The sequence below is a fragment of the Sus scrofa genome, chromosome 6 (genome assembly GCF_000003025.6).
Source record: "Sus scrofa isolate TJ Tabasco breed Duroc chromosome 6, Sscrofa11.1, whole genome shotgun sequence".
Taxonomy (NCBI): domain Eukaryota; kingdom Metazoa; phylum Chordata; class Mammalia; order Artiodactyla; family Suidae; genus Sus; species Sus scrofa.
In genome coordinates this window covers 138,537,874-138,554,380 of record NC_010448.4, presented here as the reverse complement: position 1 = coordinate 138,554,380, position 16,507 = coordinate 138,537,874, and the positions used below count along the sequence as shown (strand labels likewise).

Below are 16,507 nucleotides of genomic sequence, written 5' to 3'. Positions count from 1 at the left end.
CTCATTTTTCTTTTCTTACATTTTCCAATTTTTGTGTGATGGTGTGCATAGACATTGTAATAACAAATATAAATTAAAGAAGTGAAAATAAGATAATAAAACAATAAAATCAATGAGTCCAGAACTTTCTGGACTTGGGGTTTTAATTTCTAAGTACTTATCAATCAATAGCATGCCTTATTTGGAAATGGTTTAGTAAATTAAAAAAATAATAATAATCCTCTGTTTCTTACCTTGCTTTTTTACCCCAAAGCATCTTGGATAGCGTCCCATGCTGGTACAAATAATTTCACCTTATTTTTAAACATAATGTAATATTCTATAACATTTTAAAACAATAAATTCTTAGGTATCTTCAGTGTTCACTATCGTCAATATTATCCTATTAAATATTCCTGAATCTATTTCTTTCCACGTGTGTGTTCCTAGGATAAATTCCTGTATGTTAAAATGCTTGAGCATGTTCACTTAAGATGTTGATATTCTCATATCAACATCAAATAGTTGTACCAATTTCTAGTCCTATCAAAAGTATATAAGAAACTCTCATTCTAAGGATAATCATTTTTCAATCAAGTTATTATTTTTATTCAATTCCATCTCAACCAACCTGTTTGGCCAAGTTGCTTTGGCCAACATCAAAGATCCTCATTCCTCATACTTAGAAAATTTGACCTGCTTAAGTCTGTTGCACCTTCAAACAATTCCCACATGCATATCCTTTACTCTTTTAGTGGGTGCTCACTACATACTCAGCAATCATACAGACTAATGTTCTTTAGGAATTCTTTGTCTAACTTTATATCAAATCATTTTCATCATCAACACCATTATAAAAATTGCATGTCTTTTCAGGCAGTATATTTTGTCTATGTACATCAAACTGTAAGCTCCAGTAAATTAGAGGATTTGGTCTGCATTGATAATTGACATATCACCAATGGCTGGAGCATAGTAAGGGTCCTATAAATTTCACTGGATGAAGAGTGTAAATTTAGCTGGTTGAAATCAACACAGAATTGATCTCAATCTTGTCAGTGCATGTAAGCTACCATTAAGTGCCTATCCCTTACTCACTAACACTGAAACTTGGAAATGGTAAAAGGCCCTGTGCGGATTTAAGGAATATATCTCCCCAGTGGCTCAGAGAAAATTTGGAAAATCACCGGAAAGAAAAATCGTTCCCTACCAGAAGAACTTGAAATTACCTGATTGAAGTGCTCACATATCTAACAGAAAACTGAGTCCAATCAAGTAGAGTTAATAGAAATAGCTTAGAAAAGAATTTAAAATCACCTTGGCAAACATGGAAAGTGCCCATTTGAGTACTATCTGGGGGAGAGGAAATACCACCCATTGGACTCTGAATATTTCCAGTCCTAAAGGCAAAGTTATCCCTGGAGGATACACAGGGCTTTAGCCAAAGACCTTTGAGCTTTCTGGTACCTTTGGCAAGCTCATTCCTAAGATGAGACAGGTGCACCAGGCCCTCAAAACTTGATGCCACTGACATTCCGTTCTACCACACCCCTCATTCTGATTCCATACTCACCAGGCAACCTTCTCATTGTGATCTGGCTTCCCATGCAGGTCTGTCCATGGGGGGAAAATGTACTGCTTCTACAAGCTTTGATTTATTGGCTATCTGGTGAATTAATGGCCCCTAATTATGATTTGATTACCTATTTTGATTTACTATCATGAGAAAAATGGGCTTGTCATGTATTATTTTAGTTAGCCTGAGACAATCTCTCAGGGCCTGACCATTCCGGAACACTAAGCTAGTCTAGGAATGGACACTACAGCTACTAAACAGGAACTCTCTAGACATTGAAAGTGGAGACCAGATCCTAGAAAGTGCAAACCTAATTGGCTTATGACCTAACAAGTTTCTGCCTAGTTCTAAGCAGTCTTCCCTAGACGAAATGCCACCACTTTTGGTTTAACTTCTTTTTTTTCCAAGAAACTGCTATTAAATTCATTTTTAATTTTGTGAAACCTTTGTTAAGGTTTGTAAAGAGTACTTCACAAGCTGAGAAGCATAGTAACTGGATTAAAATATTATTTATGATATTAGGGTTATATTTATACATTTAATGTGAAAAATAATCATTTATATCTGAATTTCTTCGTGTCAAGGTTATCTGTCAGCTTTAGATAAAAAAATCTTAATTTCATGTCTTATGCTTCATAATAATGAATGTATCTAAATTTATCCATTTGAACATAGTTACAATTGTACTTATAACCCTGTTCTTTCTTAAGCTGGCAAATGTTTCTATGTGGGTTGGAAATACAAACAATACCTCCCCTAATAACCAAATGTCCCAATTATCCTTCCCTGTTTAAGTAACTCATATTTTATGGCTACCATACCTCCTTCCTGTGCTCTCTTAAAGTAAGTGAAAATTACCTGAGATGTAACCTTGAAAAGGAAGTGGAGTCAAGCATCTGCATGTGATTAATTCACGAATTTTTTTAAAGATGGACATTCTTTTCCTTCTATATCCAAACTTCTCTAGAGTCAAACTTGAAGCAATTTCATACACTGATGGTAAAGTAAGTCAGCATGCAAATGCAAACCTATTCTTGGAAAGTTTCATTTTCTAGGTTTCATGCATTTAAAATTTGGAAGCAGTCAACACTGGGTCTATTCTGATATAAGTCATACTTAGCTATAAAAAGTTCCTTTTTGTTTTTCACATAATCTTTCAAATTAATGAGAGATCATCTTACATTATTACATATCTATTCCTTACTTTTTCCCCAATTACACAAAAATTATAGGCCTTCCAATTAATTAAACAAGTACATAGTAAGTACTTAATGAGCGCACAATATAAATTTCACTGAATAGATAAATTGAATCGAGCAACATTAAAACTGTGGTAATCCAATATTCTAATCAAAGATAAAAAGAATTCTTGAAGAAATAACCTTTACCCCAATGGGAAATGGAGCTTCATTTTCCAGCAGTGTGGTTTTTGATCTAGACCCCGATGTTACCTTTGGAACAGTTCCTACTGCAGGAGTCCTGGGAAGAGGTTGTAATCGAATTGGAGGCTGCATATTTCCTGGAGCAGTGTATGGTCGAGGGGCTGTCTAGACAATTAGGGGGAAAAAATTCCATTTAAATTAGTATCTTGACATGTTTCCAGAACCAATTAATAACTCAACAAATTGCCTAGAGTAATTAATGGTGCTGTTTTACTGAACAGATTAAACTTTAATTATGTCCTTCCATTATACATACCCCTATGACCCAAAGTATTTGTTAAAACATATGGTGTGGAAGTCCTTCTCATATCTAAATGCCACAATTACAGAGTGTATTAGATAAAGGAGGTGTTCTCTGTTAGGCTCCTGTATTTTATTTATACTATAAACTCGCTGACAATACGTAATTGATTCTGTGCATAGCATGGCTTTGCTCAATTAAATGTTAAGTTGACTAAAGTTCCTATTTTAGAGATCTAAAGGGTATGATTGGAATGAACTCATTTTTGTTTAAATGTTCTCAGTGTTACTGTTCAGGGTTCTTGGCCTTCTTCATCAATGGAAATTGTTAAGAGACCAGACAGGAAAATTCAGGCAAGGCTTTATTGGGGGTCCCGCTGCAGCAGGGGAGAAGGAAAACAACAGGTTCCCTTGCTTGTTCACCTGCTTGGGGTGGAGGGGGTTGTAAGCTGGCTCCTTTTATGGCTGGGGTGGAAGCAGGCCCAGGAGTCGGCCAGAGGGGTGGCTGAGGTGGTCTGCCCACCCTTTGGTAGGGTTGTGTGCGGGGGGTGCACTGTACCCTGCTTTTGCTTTCAACACTCTGCTTTTGCTCTCAGTTCTTCAGAAGTGGCAGTTGGGCTTTTAGTGTTTTTTTTGTATCTTCTTGTCCATAATTTGTCCCAAGTGTGCATGTATACAGTTATTTTTAGACCCTTCTAGTAGCTTTGTATTTTGTTGCTCCAGGAGATGTTTGTCCAGGTGCAAGCATTGCAGCCACTGCCCCAAAGAGTCCCAGATCGTGACCTCCCTCATCAACATAAATTCTAGTCTGAGTCCTTGGAGTCTAAGATTGGTGCTGAAGCAAAAAGCAAACAATATGATTCAAAAAGAGGAAAGGGGAGTGCTTAGCTCTAATGCATCACCATTTAGTTAGCCTCTTCCATGAAATATTAGGAAAACAAAAATGAAAAATAGTCACTGGCAGCTTTGGAAAACACTATAAAGATGGCGATGTTTTCCAGGCTGCGTATTTTCCATTTGCCCCTCTTCTTTGTCTTCTCTGTTCCGCTCTGGCTGCTGGGAGTCATTTCTTTATGGACCACACCAACTACACCAACTTTGCCAGTGAAAGACACTGGCAGGAGGTTAAAAGGTAAGAGGGAAGGAGAATGGAACCATAATGCTCCTGGACCCTTCCCACCAAGGTCATGATGGTACAGCTGGCTCCCTCTACCAAAGTCCACAGCTCCTGTCAGGAAGTCCTCTCCCAGAACCCACCTGCTGGTTCTGGTACCCAGTCCCTTCATTTCCCCCTTAGGTCTTTGTGGTGTGGTTTCCCATTGTGCTCACCCCAGCATGCTTTACATCCCTAGTTGGTTTTCCTTAAACCTCCTGCATTTTTGTAAATAGTTTCTTTATTAAACCCTTCTAATTACCCTATTTGTGTGAGCCATCTGTTTCCTGCTGAGACCCTGACTGATGTATTTTCTAATCAAGAATGCACTGCAGAGAACACCAAAAGTGCCAGTTCAGAACATTAGATGTGCCTTTGGGGGCACTGACAGAACATTGTAACTTTAGCATAAAGATCAGCAATGTTTCAAAAATGGAAAAAACAAGATGCTTGGCCCAGTTGTTCTATTGCAATAGAATAGTAGAAAATCTATTAAGAATAATACATGCAAATTTGGTTAATTGGGTATGAGAAGGACAGTATATAAATGATTCATGAATAAGCTTAATTACAATGACTCTAAAGAATAGTGACAACAAAAATTCAACTCTGGAAATGTATTGTATAGATGCATTAAAAATGGTGATAGGGCAGCTCCCACCACCAAAAACTGGTCTTAATGCCATCTCCACAAGCATGTCATATGCTGTTAAAGCTCTGATCTTGTTAAGTCAACATTTGTTGAATTCCAACTCTAAATGAAAAAGTAAAATGAGTAACGTAAGTAAATGAAAAAGTAAAAAAAAGTAACATCTAATGGCAACACAGGACAATTAGTGCCAAATGACCACTGAACACTGTCAAAGAGACAATAACAACAAAACACCTGAGAACTAACAGAACCGAGATCTAAAAGTTAGTAATAAGCCAGTGAGGCTAGTAAAATTAAAGTTTCACAGGAACAGTTATATCTTATCCAAATGGATGAGCAAGAGAAGAAGATGAACAGACAAGAGGAAGGGTAAATTTGAACGTCCAAGTAAGAAGATCCAATTGTGGGCCAGACATGGGAAGGGTGGCAAAGATGATATCCCCCAGTATCTGTTTTCCCTTCCTCATATAAAGAATATTCATTAGAGAACATGACTATCACAAGTAAAGACCATATTTTCTAGCATCTCTTGCAACTCTGTATAGATGTATGCCTCCGTGTTGGCCAACAAGATGTAAGGAGAAGTTATACGTGAAACTTCCAGACCATGCCCTTAGAAGAAATGTGTCTTCATTTTCCCTTTATCCCCTTCTCTCTGGCTGAAATATCCACAGGTGATACACCACCTTGGCTTATGTGAATGAAGGCAACACATAAATTTGGCAGATCAATGACACAAAAGGAATAGCTTTTGAAGACTTATAGAGTAGAGGTAGCACAGGTGCTGAGGCTCAGGTGTGTGTGTTGGGGTAGGGAGTGCATCCTTATATTAAAGTCATTATTTTGGTCTCTGCACACAAACCTAGACAGAAAGCCAAGTGGACTGACTAGAGGAGTATTTGATTTAAAGAAACAGGACAGGAGTTCCCACTGTTGCACAACAGGATTGGCAGCATCTTGGGAGCATGGACACAGGTTTGATCCCTGGCCTGGGGCAGTGGGTCAGAGGATCCAGCATTGCTGCAGCTGCAGCTTAGGTCAACTGTGACTTGGATCTGATCCCTGGCCCAGGAACTTCCTATGCCATGGGGTGGCCAAAAAGAAAAAAGAAAAAAGAAACAGGACATAAGCCTCTCTGAGCCAAAAGGTGAAAGGTCTTAAAACCTACAAAGAGAAATCAAAACTAGAAGCTTTCTGAACAAGCGGATCAGATCACCCAAAAGAATTCTTTTGATCTCTGTCAAACAGATATGCCTTAAGACTCTCTTCTGTCAAAAAATTCAACTGAACACAAAAACATTAAATATAGGATTCAAAAAGCAGGTTACTATAAACTAGAACGTGATCTATTCGCTGCTGCCATCTAAATTTTACTTTCCCACATTTGCATACAGTTATCATTCAGCTAGATGAATGTGGCAGTCAAATGTTTAACTGATTACATGTATCTCTCAAAACAAATCTGCACCATTCAACTAACAGCTGTGAGCTACAAACTGTAGTAGTTCACATCAGAAGCCACCTTAAATTTGCTATATTTTAAACTGTTCGTAATACATTTTCTTGGAGTAAATACGGCACTTTAGCTTAACATTTTCAATACTGTACCAGGACGTGAATTGAAATTGACTACCTGGTGATTACTCAGCTAAGCTGAGCATTTCTAATTTCTAAAGAAGATCTCTGGGGGTGAATTTTCTAAGCTTGTACAAAATTAGTTGAATGACTTTCCACAGTTTTAATGGAAGGGTGCCGCTAAAAGCCTACATGCTATTTTGAAAGTTTAGGTGCAATTAGTGACCAAATGCAATAACTATTCACTGAATGCTTTCCTTATTCACTCAAGAAAGTTAAAAGAGAAAAACTGATGGCAATATCCCAAAAGGAATATCATTTTCTTCTTCATGGCACCTGGCAGTCAGGAGTCAGATTTAGAGGATACATCACCACACTGGAAAACAAAAAGAAGGACCTGAATTTCTGTAAAATGGGAGCTACAATTCCAAGATCACAATAGGTATCCCTTATAGGCAGAAGCGCCGCAGGGGGTGATCAAGTGAAGAATCCTGGCTTACCAGACAAAAGGTTTCTAAAGTGCTGGTGCCAGTGTTTCCTGTAATTTTTAAATTACTTTCTCACTCCTGCCACATTAAGATCTCCTGGATGTATCATAAACTACTTATTGAGGCTGTTCAGCTGGAAAATTGAAAAGAAAGCCTTTCAAGGGTTTTTCCTCTCTGAAACAGGTGGGAAGATAGAAAACGGCACTTGATTGTTTCTTTTGTTTCACCCAGGAAAAGCTTTTGAGAGTCTAGCAAAGTTGCCACCCAATCAAAGAATTATTTGTGTACATATACATTTAAATGAAGCCTGGAAATACAACAAAGGGAAGACAGTTGCTTTTCATAACTTGAGCTGTTCATCGGGAAATGTCAAAACATATTTACCTTTTGAAAATGTCAAAGCTTAACACTTTATGTGATGAATCTACTTCAGCAATCTGTGAAAGCATTGCAATTCCTCTATAAATATTGTGCAATCCAAAAAGAAAAATCCATGCTAACAAGGAAATAGATTAGGCCACACAAAGCAGGAATAAAGATGTAATCAAGCGATTCATTTACAACCTAAACCATCGACCTCCAGCAAATATTTTGCAAATCTTTTCCTGTATCTATATTGTTTCAAGCTGCCTTACCTTCCTTCATGCAAATGCCACTCCTAGGTTATAGATAATAGAACTGGAATGAAATGTCATTGCGAAATTTCTTTAAATAGAATTTCTATACTATAATTATTTTTAGAGTATGTGCACACACTTTTGATAAAAGAAGTTCAAATATAAGTATCTGGCCCAACATGTTCAGTATCACTGAATTTGTGTGCATAAAGAAGTTTACAGAGAAGGTGAGAGTAGAAGAAACAGCAAGAACAAATCCAGAGGTCAAAAAATATAGAACATATATGGAACACCAGCAGTTCAATTGTGCTACATTGTAGGGTGCTAAAGGGTAATTGTGAGGAAAAGTACTAGGAGAGCTAAATTGATGTCATATCTTGGGGTCTTAAATGTCAGGTGCAAGAGTCTGGGCTTTTCTATAGGTGACATAGAGCCAGTGAAGGTATTTGGGCATGTAAGAAAACTCATCTAGCAGTACCAAAACGGATTTGACAGCGGTAATATTGATTGAAGGTGAGACATTCAGTAGAGACAATGGTGAACGGATAAAAGACTTGTGTTTTCATCCAGTAAGATTCCTAGAATGATACCCAGAGAGTATTCTTTCTGAGCGTAATAAGAAATCATAAATTAATTAGTTGGCATGGTAGAGGTTAGAGTGTTGAATATGAGTCACCTGTGTTATTGGACAGGAATGCCCTTCATCAACCAGAACACCATGGCTGCGGTTCGTCTTGGGACCAAGAGGGGGGTGGGGAGACAGGATTGGCATGTTATTTTCTATAGTCCATCTTGTGTTTTCTCCCTAGAATAAGAAAATAATTTAACAAATTAATGCATGATTAGTAATCTAGTTAGTGCCTGTCAGAAGTACTTCCTCATTTTTTTCAAAAGTGTTCCTTCTCAGGACCATCTTCTCCTAGCCAGGAGACGTTTCCATAGCTGGACTTGGGAGTTGGGTGTGGCCGTGACAGGCGGGAAACTGGGTGTGCTTTATCCAAAGAAATAGCTGTGCTCCAAGTAATAGCTACAAATGCAGTGTGTCCTTAGTTTTAGCAAGAATATTATTTAAGGAGTTCCCATTGTGGCTCAGTGGAATCGAACCTGACTAGTATCCATGAGGACATGGGTTGGATCCCTGGCCTCAATCAGTGGGTTAAGAATCTTACAGTACCACGAGCTGTGGTGTAGGCCAGCAGCTGCAACTCTGATTCGACCCCTAGCCTGGGAACTTCCATATGCCTCGAGTGGGGCCCTAAAAAGAAAAAAAAAAAAAGAATATTATTTCATCTGCTTTAAGTGGATCACTACAAGAAGTACTGTGTCCCTCACTTTTCTGATGGGCAGAGACTACAGGAAAGTATGACTTGTCTGCCTGAAAAATAATTAAATAATGCCATCCACAAAGGGTTATATATTACATAAAGGGGACCTAAAACATAGGTCTTTTGCCAAGTGCAGCTATAGGTGAAAACTGTTACGAATAAAAATTATACAGGGAGGAAATGGAATGTCTATGAGGAATTTCTGCCAATGCTGTAACATGCCCATGTACCTGGTTAGTGTGCCTGGAATCTGGGTGAGAGTGAATAGAGTACAGTTTCAGGCAGTGCTAGTCACCCTTTATTTCCAGTACCCGTTTTCTCCATCAACATTTCAGCAGATGAATTATAGAACTCAATTTATCTGCTGAGAATCTGGAACTCAAGTCCTTGATACAGGACGATTGGCAAAGTTGATTTAACCACAAAACTCCACACACCAACTTTTTCTGATCTTGAAAAACTGACGTATCTTCTATTAATTAACAACGCTTTTGTGTGGAATAACTTTTGACTAGATAAAATAGATTTGAGTCTATCAGGCAGGAAGGAAAATTACTGTTTCCTATGGCAAGTTATTCTACAGAAGTTTTACGAACATTCATCAGTTTGTGAAACGTGTCTTAAGCCCCACATTTGTTAACACAACACAGAAAATGAAGAACATCACGCGGGTTTAAATGGCTCAAGAAACTGAGTAAAACTGCCAACCTGAACTGAAACCTTGCAAACATGCCTAATTGAATCTCTCATCTCTTGATTTAAATAAAGTAGAAAACAAGGAATTTTAAAATGCCTTCACAACATGTCTGAATCTTAAGCTTTTGATTGCTAATGCAGATCTTTCCTACCATATATTTTCAAGGATCATGTTCACATGACAATCTACCATTGGATAGTTCTTAAAATGCCCGGTTTCCCATCACACTGGGAACGTCACCATCTATTTTTACCTTCTATGACAAACAAATCTTTTGGTTTCTATCACAAATCAACAAAGTAAACACAAAAGCAAAATTCCAAACTTGAAAAGAATGTCTTAAAGTTTTTCTTTGAATGACTTGTGCCTTATACGATTTCTCTTACATGGCAAATTCCTATTTTGTCACAATCTTCCATAATAATAGTGGCCAAGATTTAAGCTTGGCGGAACCAACCTTTGACCTCAATTATGTCTTACTCCGTAATAAATTGCCCCCATGGAACTTCAATAATAATAGTACCACTGGCCTTCAAAATCATGAAATAATATTATGAGGTAAAAGAGTTACATTAACTCCTTACCTTAAATCTCTGAATTCGCTCCTTCCTAGCCAAGGTCTCCAGTTTCTTTTTAATTTCAAGCTGATGGTAACGCTAAGCATATAGGAAAGAGCGGAAGAAAGAATCATAACAATTATAGCAAAGAGTTTTTAGGGGAAAATAATCCCAGCAGCTCACTATATTCTCAATGACCCCTCTTGTCATTGAGATGAAAAAGAATCACCTGTATAAGTGTGCAAGTGGGAATATAAATTGGTACAATTCTGTGGAAAGCCAATTCCTAACATACATTAAGCAGTTAAAAGTGTTTCTACTTATAACCAATAAATTTCACTTCTAAACCTAGGGCAAAATCTGAATAATAGAAAAAAAATGTTTTATGCACAAGATGCTGTCTAAATGGTTTTTTTGTTTTTCCTTCAAAGCAAAAATTCAGAAGCAATATAAACTTTAAAGGGAATGGTTAAGTACATCCACACAATTGAATAAAATTATTAAGATAAGGTTCATAAAGATTTGTTTAAAAAATGGAAACTGCATGTCATGCCGTTAAAAGTAGGATGCAGAATTGCACAGAAATATGGTTGTATTGATCGAGTTCACACTGGGTGCCCGTCCTTGTGCTGGGCAAGTGCTTTGGGAACAATTCCAATTGCTAAACAGGATCATTTTACCAATGAAGAATTGGAGGCAGAGAGACGATCATGAACTTGCCTCTGGTCACACAGCTAGTCAGTGGTAGAACTGTAATTTGAACCTTGGTCTGACACTAACTTCCTGTTTGGCTTTTTTCCCCAAAAAAAACCGTGTTCCTCTCACAACATAGCATGTTTTTATTATGTCTAAATATGACTAGGGGAGTTCTTGCTGTGGCGAAGTGGGTTAAGAATCTGACTACAGCAGCTCTGGTAGCTGTGGAGACACAACAGGTGGCTCGGATTCAATCCCTGGTCCAGGAACTTCCATATGCCATGAGTGTGGCCATTAAGTTAAAAAAAAATATATATATATATATATATGAATAGGCAAGAGACTAAAGGAAATCTGAGTATATTAACAGCTGTTATCCTGAGAGGAGAGATTACATAGGGTTCTTTTTCTTTTTTATGATCTCTTGTGTTTTCTGATTTTTCAGGAATATATTAATTATGTAACTTAAAAATAAACCTCACCTAGGAGTTCCCATCGTGGCGCAGTGGTTAACGAATCCGACTAGGAACCATGAGGTTGCGGGTTCGGTCCCTGCCCTTGCTCAGTGGGTTAACGATCCGGCGTTGCCGTGAGCTGTGGTGTAGGTTGCAGATGCGGCTCAGATCCCGCGTTGCTGTGGCTCTGGCGTAGGCCGGTGGCTACAGCTCCGATTGGACCCCTAGCCTGGGAACCTCCATATGCCGTGGGAGCGGCCCAAAGAAATAGCAAAAAAAAGACAAAAACAAACAAACAAACAAACAAACAAAAAAATAAACCTCACCTAAATGATCTGCTTACAATTTGCTTTAAAATCATTCAGATCCATTTGAAAATATCTGATTTACTGGCTCTTTTAAAAAGTGTTTTTTCTCAGATCTTGATCCCCTCCTGCTGTCTTGGGACTCTGCAGACTCAAATCATTCCTTCCTGGGTATCATCAATCCTCTTCTTAAAACCTTTTTTCTCTCCTTCTTTCCTCTTAACTCATCCACCTATCACTAAACGTTATTAAATTCACTATCCATCATCTTCCATTTATTCTCAACTCACCACAGTCACCCGCTCCCACCCTCACTCTTCTTTCCATCCCTGAAACTACTTTCACCAAGGCCATTGACATCTCTGTCCTCCAGGTCAAAGGTGATTTCTTTTATTTTCCTAGTAGTCATCTTATTTAACCATTCTTCAGTTTGTGAGACTCTCCTAGTTCCCAGGCCACCATTTGATCAGGTTTTCCCACCACATGAGGCTCTTTTCTGGCCCATATTGTTGTTCCTGATCTCCTACAATGCACACCCCAAGCCGGAAGCCTCGGAGCAGCTCTGGGTGCCTCCTTCGCCCTCCTGGTCCAGATCTCCATGGACAGCTGCATCGCTCCAGCATTTCCCCTCCTGCCGTCAGCCCACACCCTCTGGCAACAGCTTCCTAATTGACCTCCCACCTCCAATCTTTTCCACCTCATTAATCCATCTTCCACATTTTTAGCAACATCATCTTTCTAAAACGGCTCTGCTCATTTATTTCACTCCCCTGCTGAAAAATGTTTCATCGCCTCATCACCTACACTCCAAACGTAGCTGTGAACGGAAAGCCTCCAGAAACGAGGCCCCTACTTATTGGAGAGTATCACTTCCTGCCACTCTTTCAACCAACCGACAGTGCAGTCTGGCCTCAGTGAGCTTTCCTTTCCATCCACAAGGTCCCTTCACACCTCTGTAACTTCGTACCCGATACCTGCATTCTCTGGAATGCCTTTCTCGTGCTTGCATGTTGAGTCTCACTCTAGGTTCAGTTCAAAGTGCAGAACCTCTGTTCAGCTTCCTCTGACTCTCACAGAGACAAGTCATCATTCCCTGCTTTTCTGAGCTCAGTCTGTTTTTTCCTCTCTTCTAGCATTTGATCTCTTTCTACAGCATTTTTTTAAAAAATTGTATCTTGCGGCTACATCACACAGCCCCATACTGGTACATGGTAAGCCTGCAATTAATGTTTATTGCATGAATGAATACATGAATATTAATACAACAACATTAGTAAACAGCATCAGCATAAACTGATGTGAGGCAAATGTGACAATTTAGAAATATTTTATTTTTAAATTATATTAAAATATATATAATTAAATATTTTACATAATAACATTTATATAAGATATTTACTTCAAACTTTAAGAATACATAAAGACTCTTGGATCTCCCTGGTGGCTCAGAGGGAGGATCTGGTGTTGGCACTGCTGTGGCAAGTGTTCAGTCCCCAGCCCAGGACTTTCCACATGCCTCAGGCGAAACAAACAAACAAAATACATATAGACTCTTTAATAATAGCATATTTAACAATTATTATGTGTCTGTTATATGAAATTTTGGAAGACCAAGGTTCAGGGATTCAAGACTAATACAGAAATTGGTGCCTACTAATTAAGCTTGAAATTATGTATAGATTAATTTTACACTACTATTTTCTAAACATTAGTTGTGAAATTCCAAAAAATACTTTTATAAGAAGGGAACTGGAGTAGGGTCATAAATAATAATTCTATGTAATTCATGCACATGATATAAATCACAAAATGAATTCCTAAATTAACAGATCATGCACATCTGAAGTAAATGCAATACTTGCTCAATTTAATAGTCACATAATAACAAGTATTTTCAGTGGCAGTACACTTCCTATTGGCTTACTGATGATTCTACAGTTGTTCATAAATGTTTACTGCACCTACAGGTCAATGGTTTTATGAGCCGAGTTTTCTGATTTACGGCTACATGGTCAAATCAAGAAGTGACATGCTTATTCACAGACATTAAAACTGTGTTGATGCATGACGCTGAAAGTTCCATGGAGCAAGGCTAAAATAATTTATCAAGTTAGCTAGATATCCTACTAAAAATACCATGTCAGATAAAAAAAAAAAAAAAGTTGCTGATGCTTGGGTTGTGAATCTAGGCTGACCAATTTGACCTAAAGTAGGAGGGACAACAGATGTTTCAGTGACTGTTCCCTGAAACGTAGCATACGCCCTGAGCTTCAGGGTCTTAAAAGAATAACAAATCTGAAATAATTCATGACAGTAGCATTACTGATATTTAAACAGATTGTCACCTTTTTTTTAGCAAATGGAAATTGAGGTACAGATGGTGAGGTCTGGTATGTTTTAGAGTAGCCATTACGGATTAAAAAATCTACACTTGTTAAATTAAATATCACAAAATTTATAATAATGTCCATATTCTTCCCTAACTGAAATGGAAAAATGCTTACTTCAGCATCTTGTCCCCTCACTACCTAGATAGATATATTTCTCAGATGACCTTGTTCCACTCCTTTTAAATGAAAAATAGGAAGAACTCCTCTCCTTTGGTACAGAAAGTACTATTAATTATCATATTAGAAAATATCAACTGTAAAGAAAACAGTTAATACTTGTACCTCCATATCAAGAACCTTATGGAAAATAGCCTGGGCTAAGCATTCCCGGATGTATTTCTGGTGATCCCTCTTCATGATATTTAGTTTGTATTCCTTTTCAGAAAGTATTCTTCCATTTCTTGTGATCTGTCATGAATAAATAAAACATTACATAGAAATACAAAGTAGAAAATGTATTGTTAGTTGCCTATAGGAGAGAGCCAGAGAGACAGACAGTCAATCAGACAGACGGAGAAAGAGGCAGTGTCTTTTAAGCCTAACGGAGTATAGTACCATGGTTGATAAACTTTCATTATAATGAATATTTCATGAGGTAAAAAAAGAGAAAGGCAGTTTCATATACCCATCATTGTGAAAACACATACAGGTGGTGCTCTTGACGTTTAAAACAAGGTTTTCATTACAGTAACAACTTTCCCTTGATGGAACCCAGGTGTTCTTTTCATTTCTCTTTTTTGGAACACATTTGGGAAGAAGGGATGGGGTGCTACCTTGAAACAATGAATAGGAGCAGTGATCACAGGACTGATGATCTCACAGGAAATACTCTGAAGGGCAAAAAATGTAAGCTACAGAGGCTCTGATCAGTATGTTTTTAAAGTAATTTGTTTCATTACTCTGTTTTCACACTGTTTCTTCCACTCTCCAGCCCAGAATTGTAATTCAATTTGCTGTGATTCAGGTATTTTCAGATTATGCACGACTGTAAATATAAAATAATTCAAATTGATTTCAAGCGATATCATGGCCGAGTCCCAGGAGTGGTAGTTGCTGATTTTTTATTTACATTTTTCTTTTCCTTTATTCCTTTCTATGGGCATTTCTGTTGTATTTTCCTGCATCTTCTCTAAACTGAGGATGTCATCCTTCCTGAATATTCATCTTGCTCCTTTTCACTTATTTAAACTCTGTTCTTTCACACCTAAAGTCCACATACTTCTTAATTTTGATAACTAGCTTTTTAGCACTGTGGTTGCAACTTATTGGAGTGCTGAGATGAGCTAGAGTTGTAGAGCTGTGTACAAGTGACTGGTTACTGATCATCTTTTGGGGGGGCGCACCTGCGGCATATGGACATTCCCAGGCTAAGGGTCTAATCAGAGCTATAGTTGCCGGCCTACACCACAGCCACAGCAACACGGGATCTAAGCCATGTCCAAGACCTACAGCATAGCTCACGGCAGCGCCAGATCCTTAACTCACTGATCAAGGCCTCGTATCAAACCCACATCCTCATGGTTATTACTTAGATTCGTTTCCACTGAGCCATGATGGGAACTCCAGATCATTTTTTTTTTTTATGAATGCATTTTCTAATAGAAGAAAGGAGTGTGGTTGTAGCAAGTGTGCTTGGAATTACAAATCACTCAGTTACAGTTTTTGAAATGTGTTGTCCATTGGAAATCATGGCACATCTATCCAGTTGGGAAAAACTGTTGGGAACATCCTATGGCCCCCTTAGCACTGCACTTGCTATTGTTTGCTCCTCAAGGAGCATCTAATCTCCCCAACTAGGTGCTCCTATAGGGCAGAAGTTCTTAAACTTGAACCAGCACCTGAAGAATCACCTGGAAGACAAGTTTAAAAAGATGGATGGACCCCACCACACAGTTTCTGACTCAACAGATCTGGGGCTCTAGAATGTGCATTTTCTAACAAGTTCCCAGGTGACACTGAATACTCCTGATTCAGGGACTATGTGTGAACAACCGCCTTAGAGAAAAGAATGTATTCTTGTTTGAATTGCCATGCCCATAATCAATGTGCTTGATAATAATAAGTGCTAGTTCATGATGTTGATAAATAAATACAAAATCCTTCCCATTTAGTTATTCATTCATTATTTTTGGCCACCTCTGCAGCATGTGGAAGTTCCCAGGCAAGGGATCAAACCCATGCCACAGCTGTGACCTGAGCCACAGCAGCAACAGTGCCAGATCTTTGACGGACACTAGGGAACTCCAAGGTGTTCCCATTTATATATGAAGCTGAGACTGTTATCCAAAGAAGTAGTGTTAATAGTAACCTCAATAATCACAACCAGCATTTATTACACATCTCTAATAGTCACAACAATC

The 16,507-nt window shown here is 38.2% G+C and overlaps 1 protein-coding gene across 1 annotated transcript in view; it reads right to left on the bottom strand.

The window, feature by feature from the left end:
* Window positions 1-16,507, bottom strand: part of ERICH3 (glutamate rich 3) — a 112,152-nt gene that overhangs the window by 61,587 nt on the left and 34,058 nt on the right. The window contains 4 exon segments of the mRNA XM_021097617.1: window positions 2,944-3,102; window positions 8,399-8,527; window positions 10,329-10,400; window positions 14,430-14,555. Of these exon segments, the coding sequence (XP_020953276.1) occupies window positions 2,944-3,102; window positions 8,399-8,527; window positions 10,329-10,400; window positions 14,430-14,555 (486 nt within the window).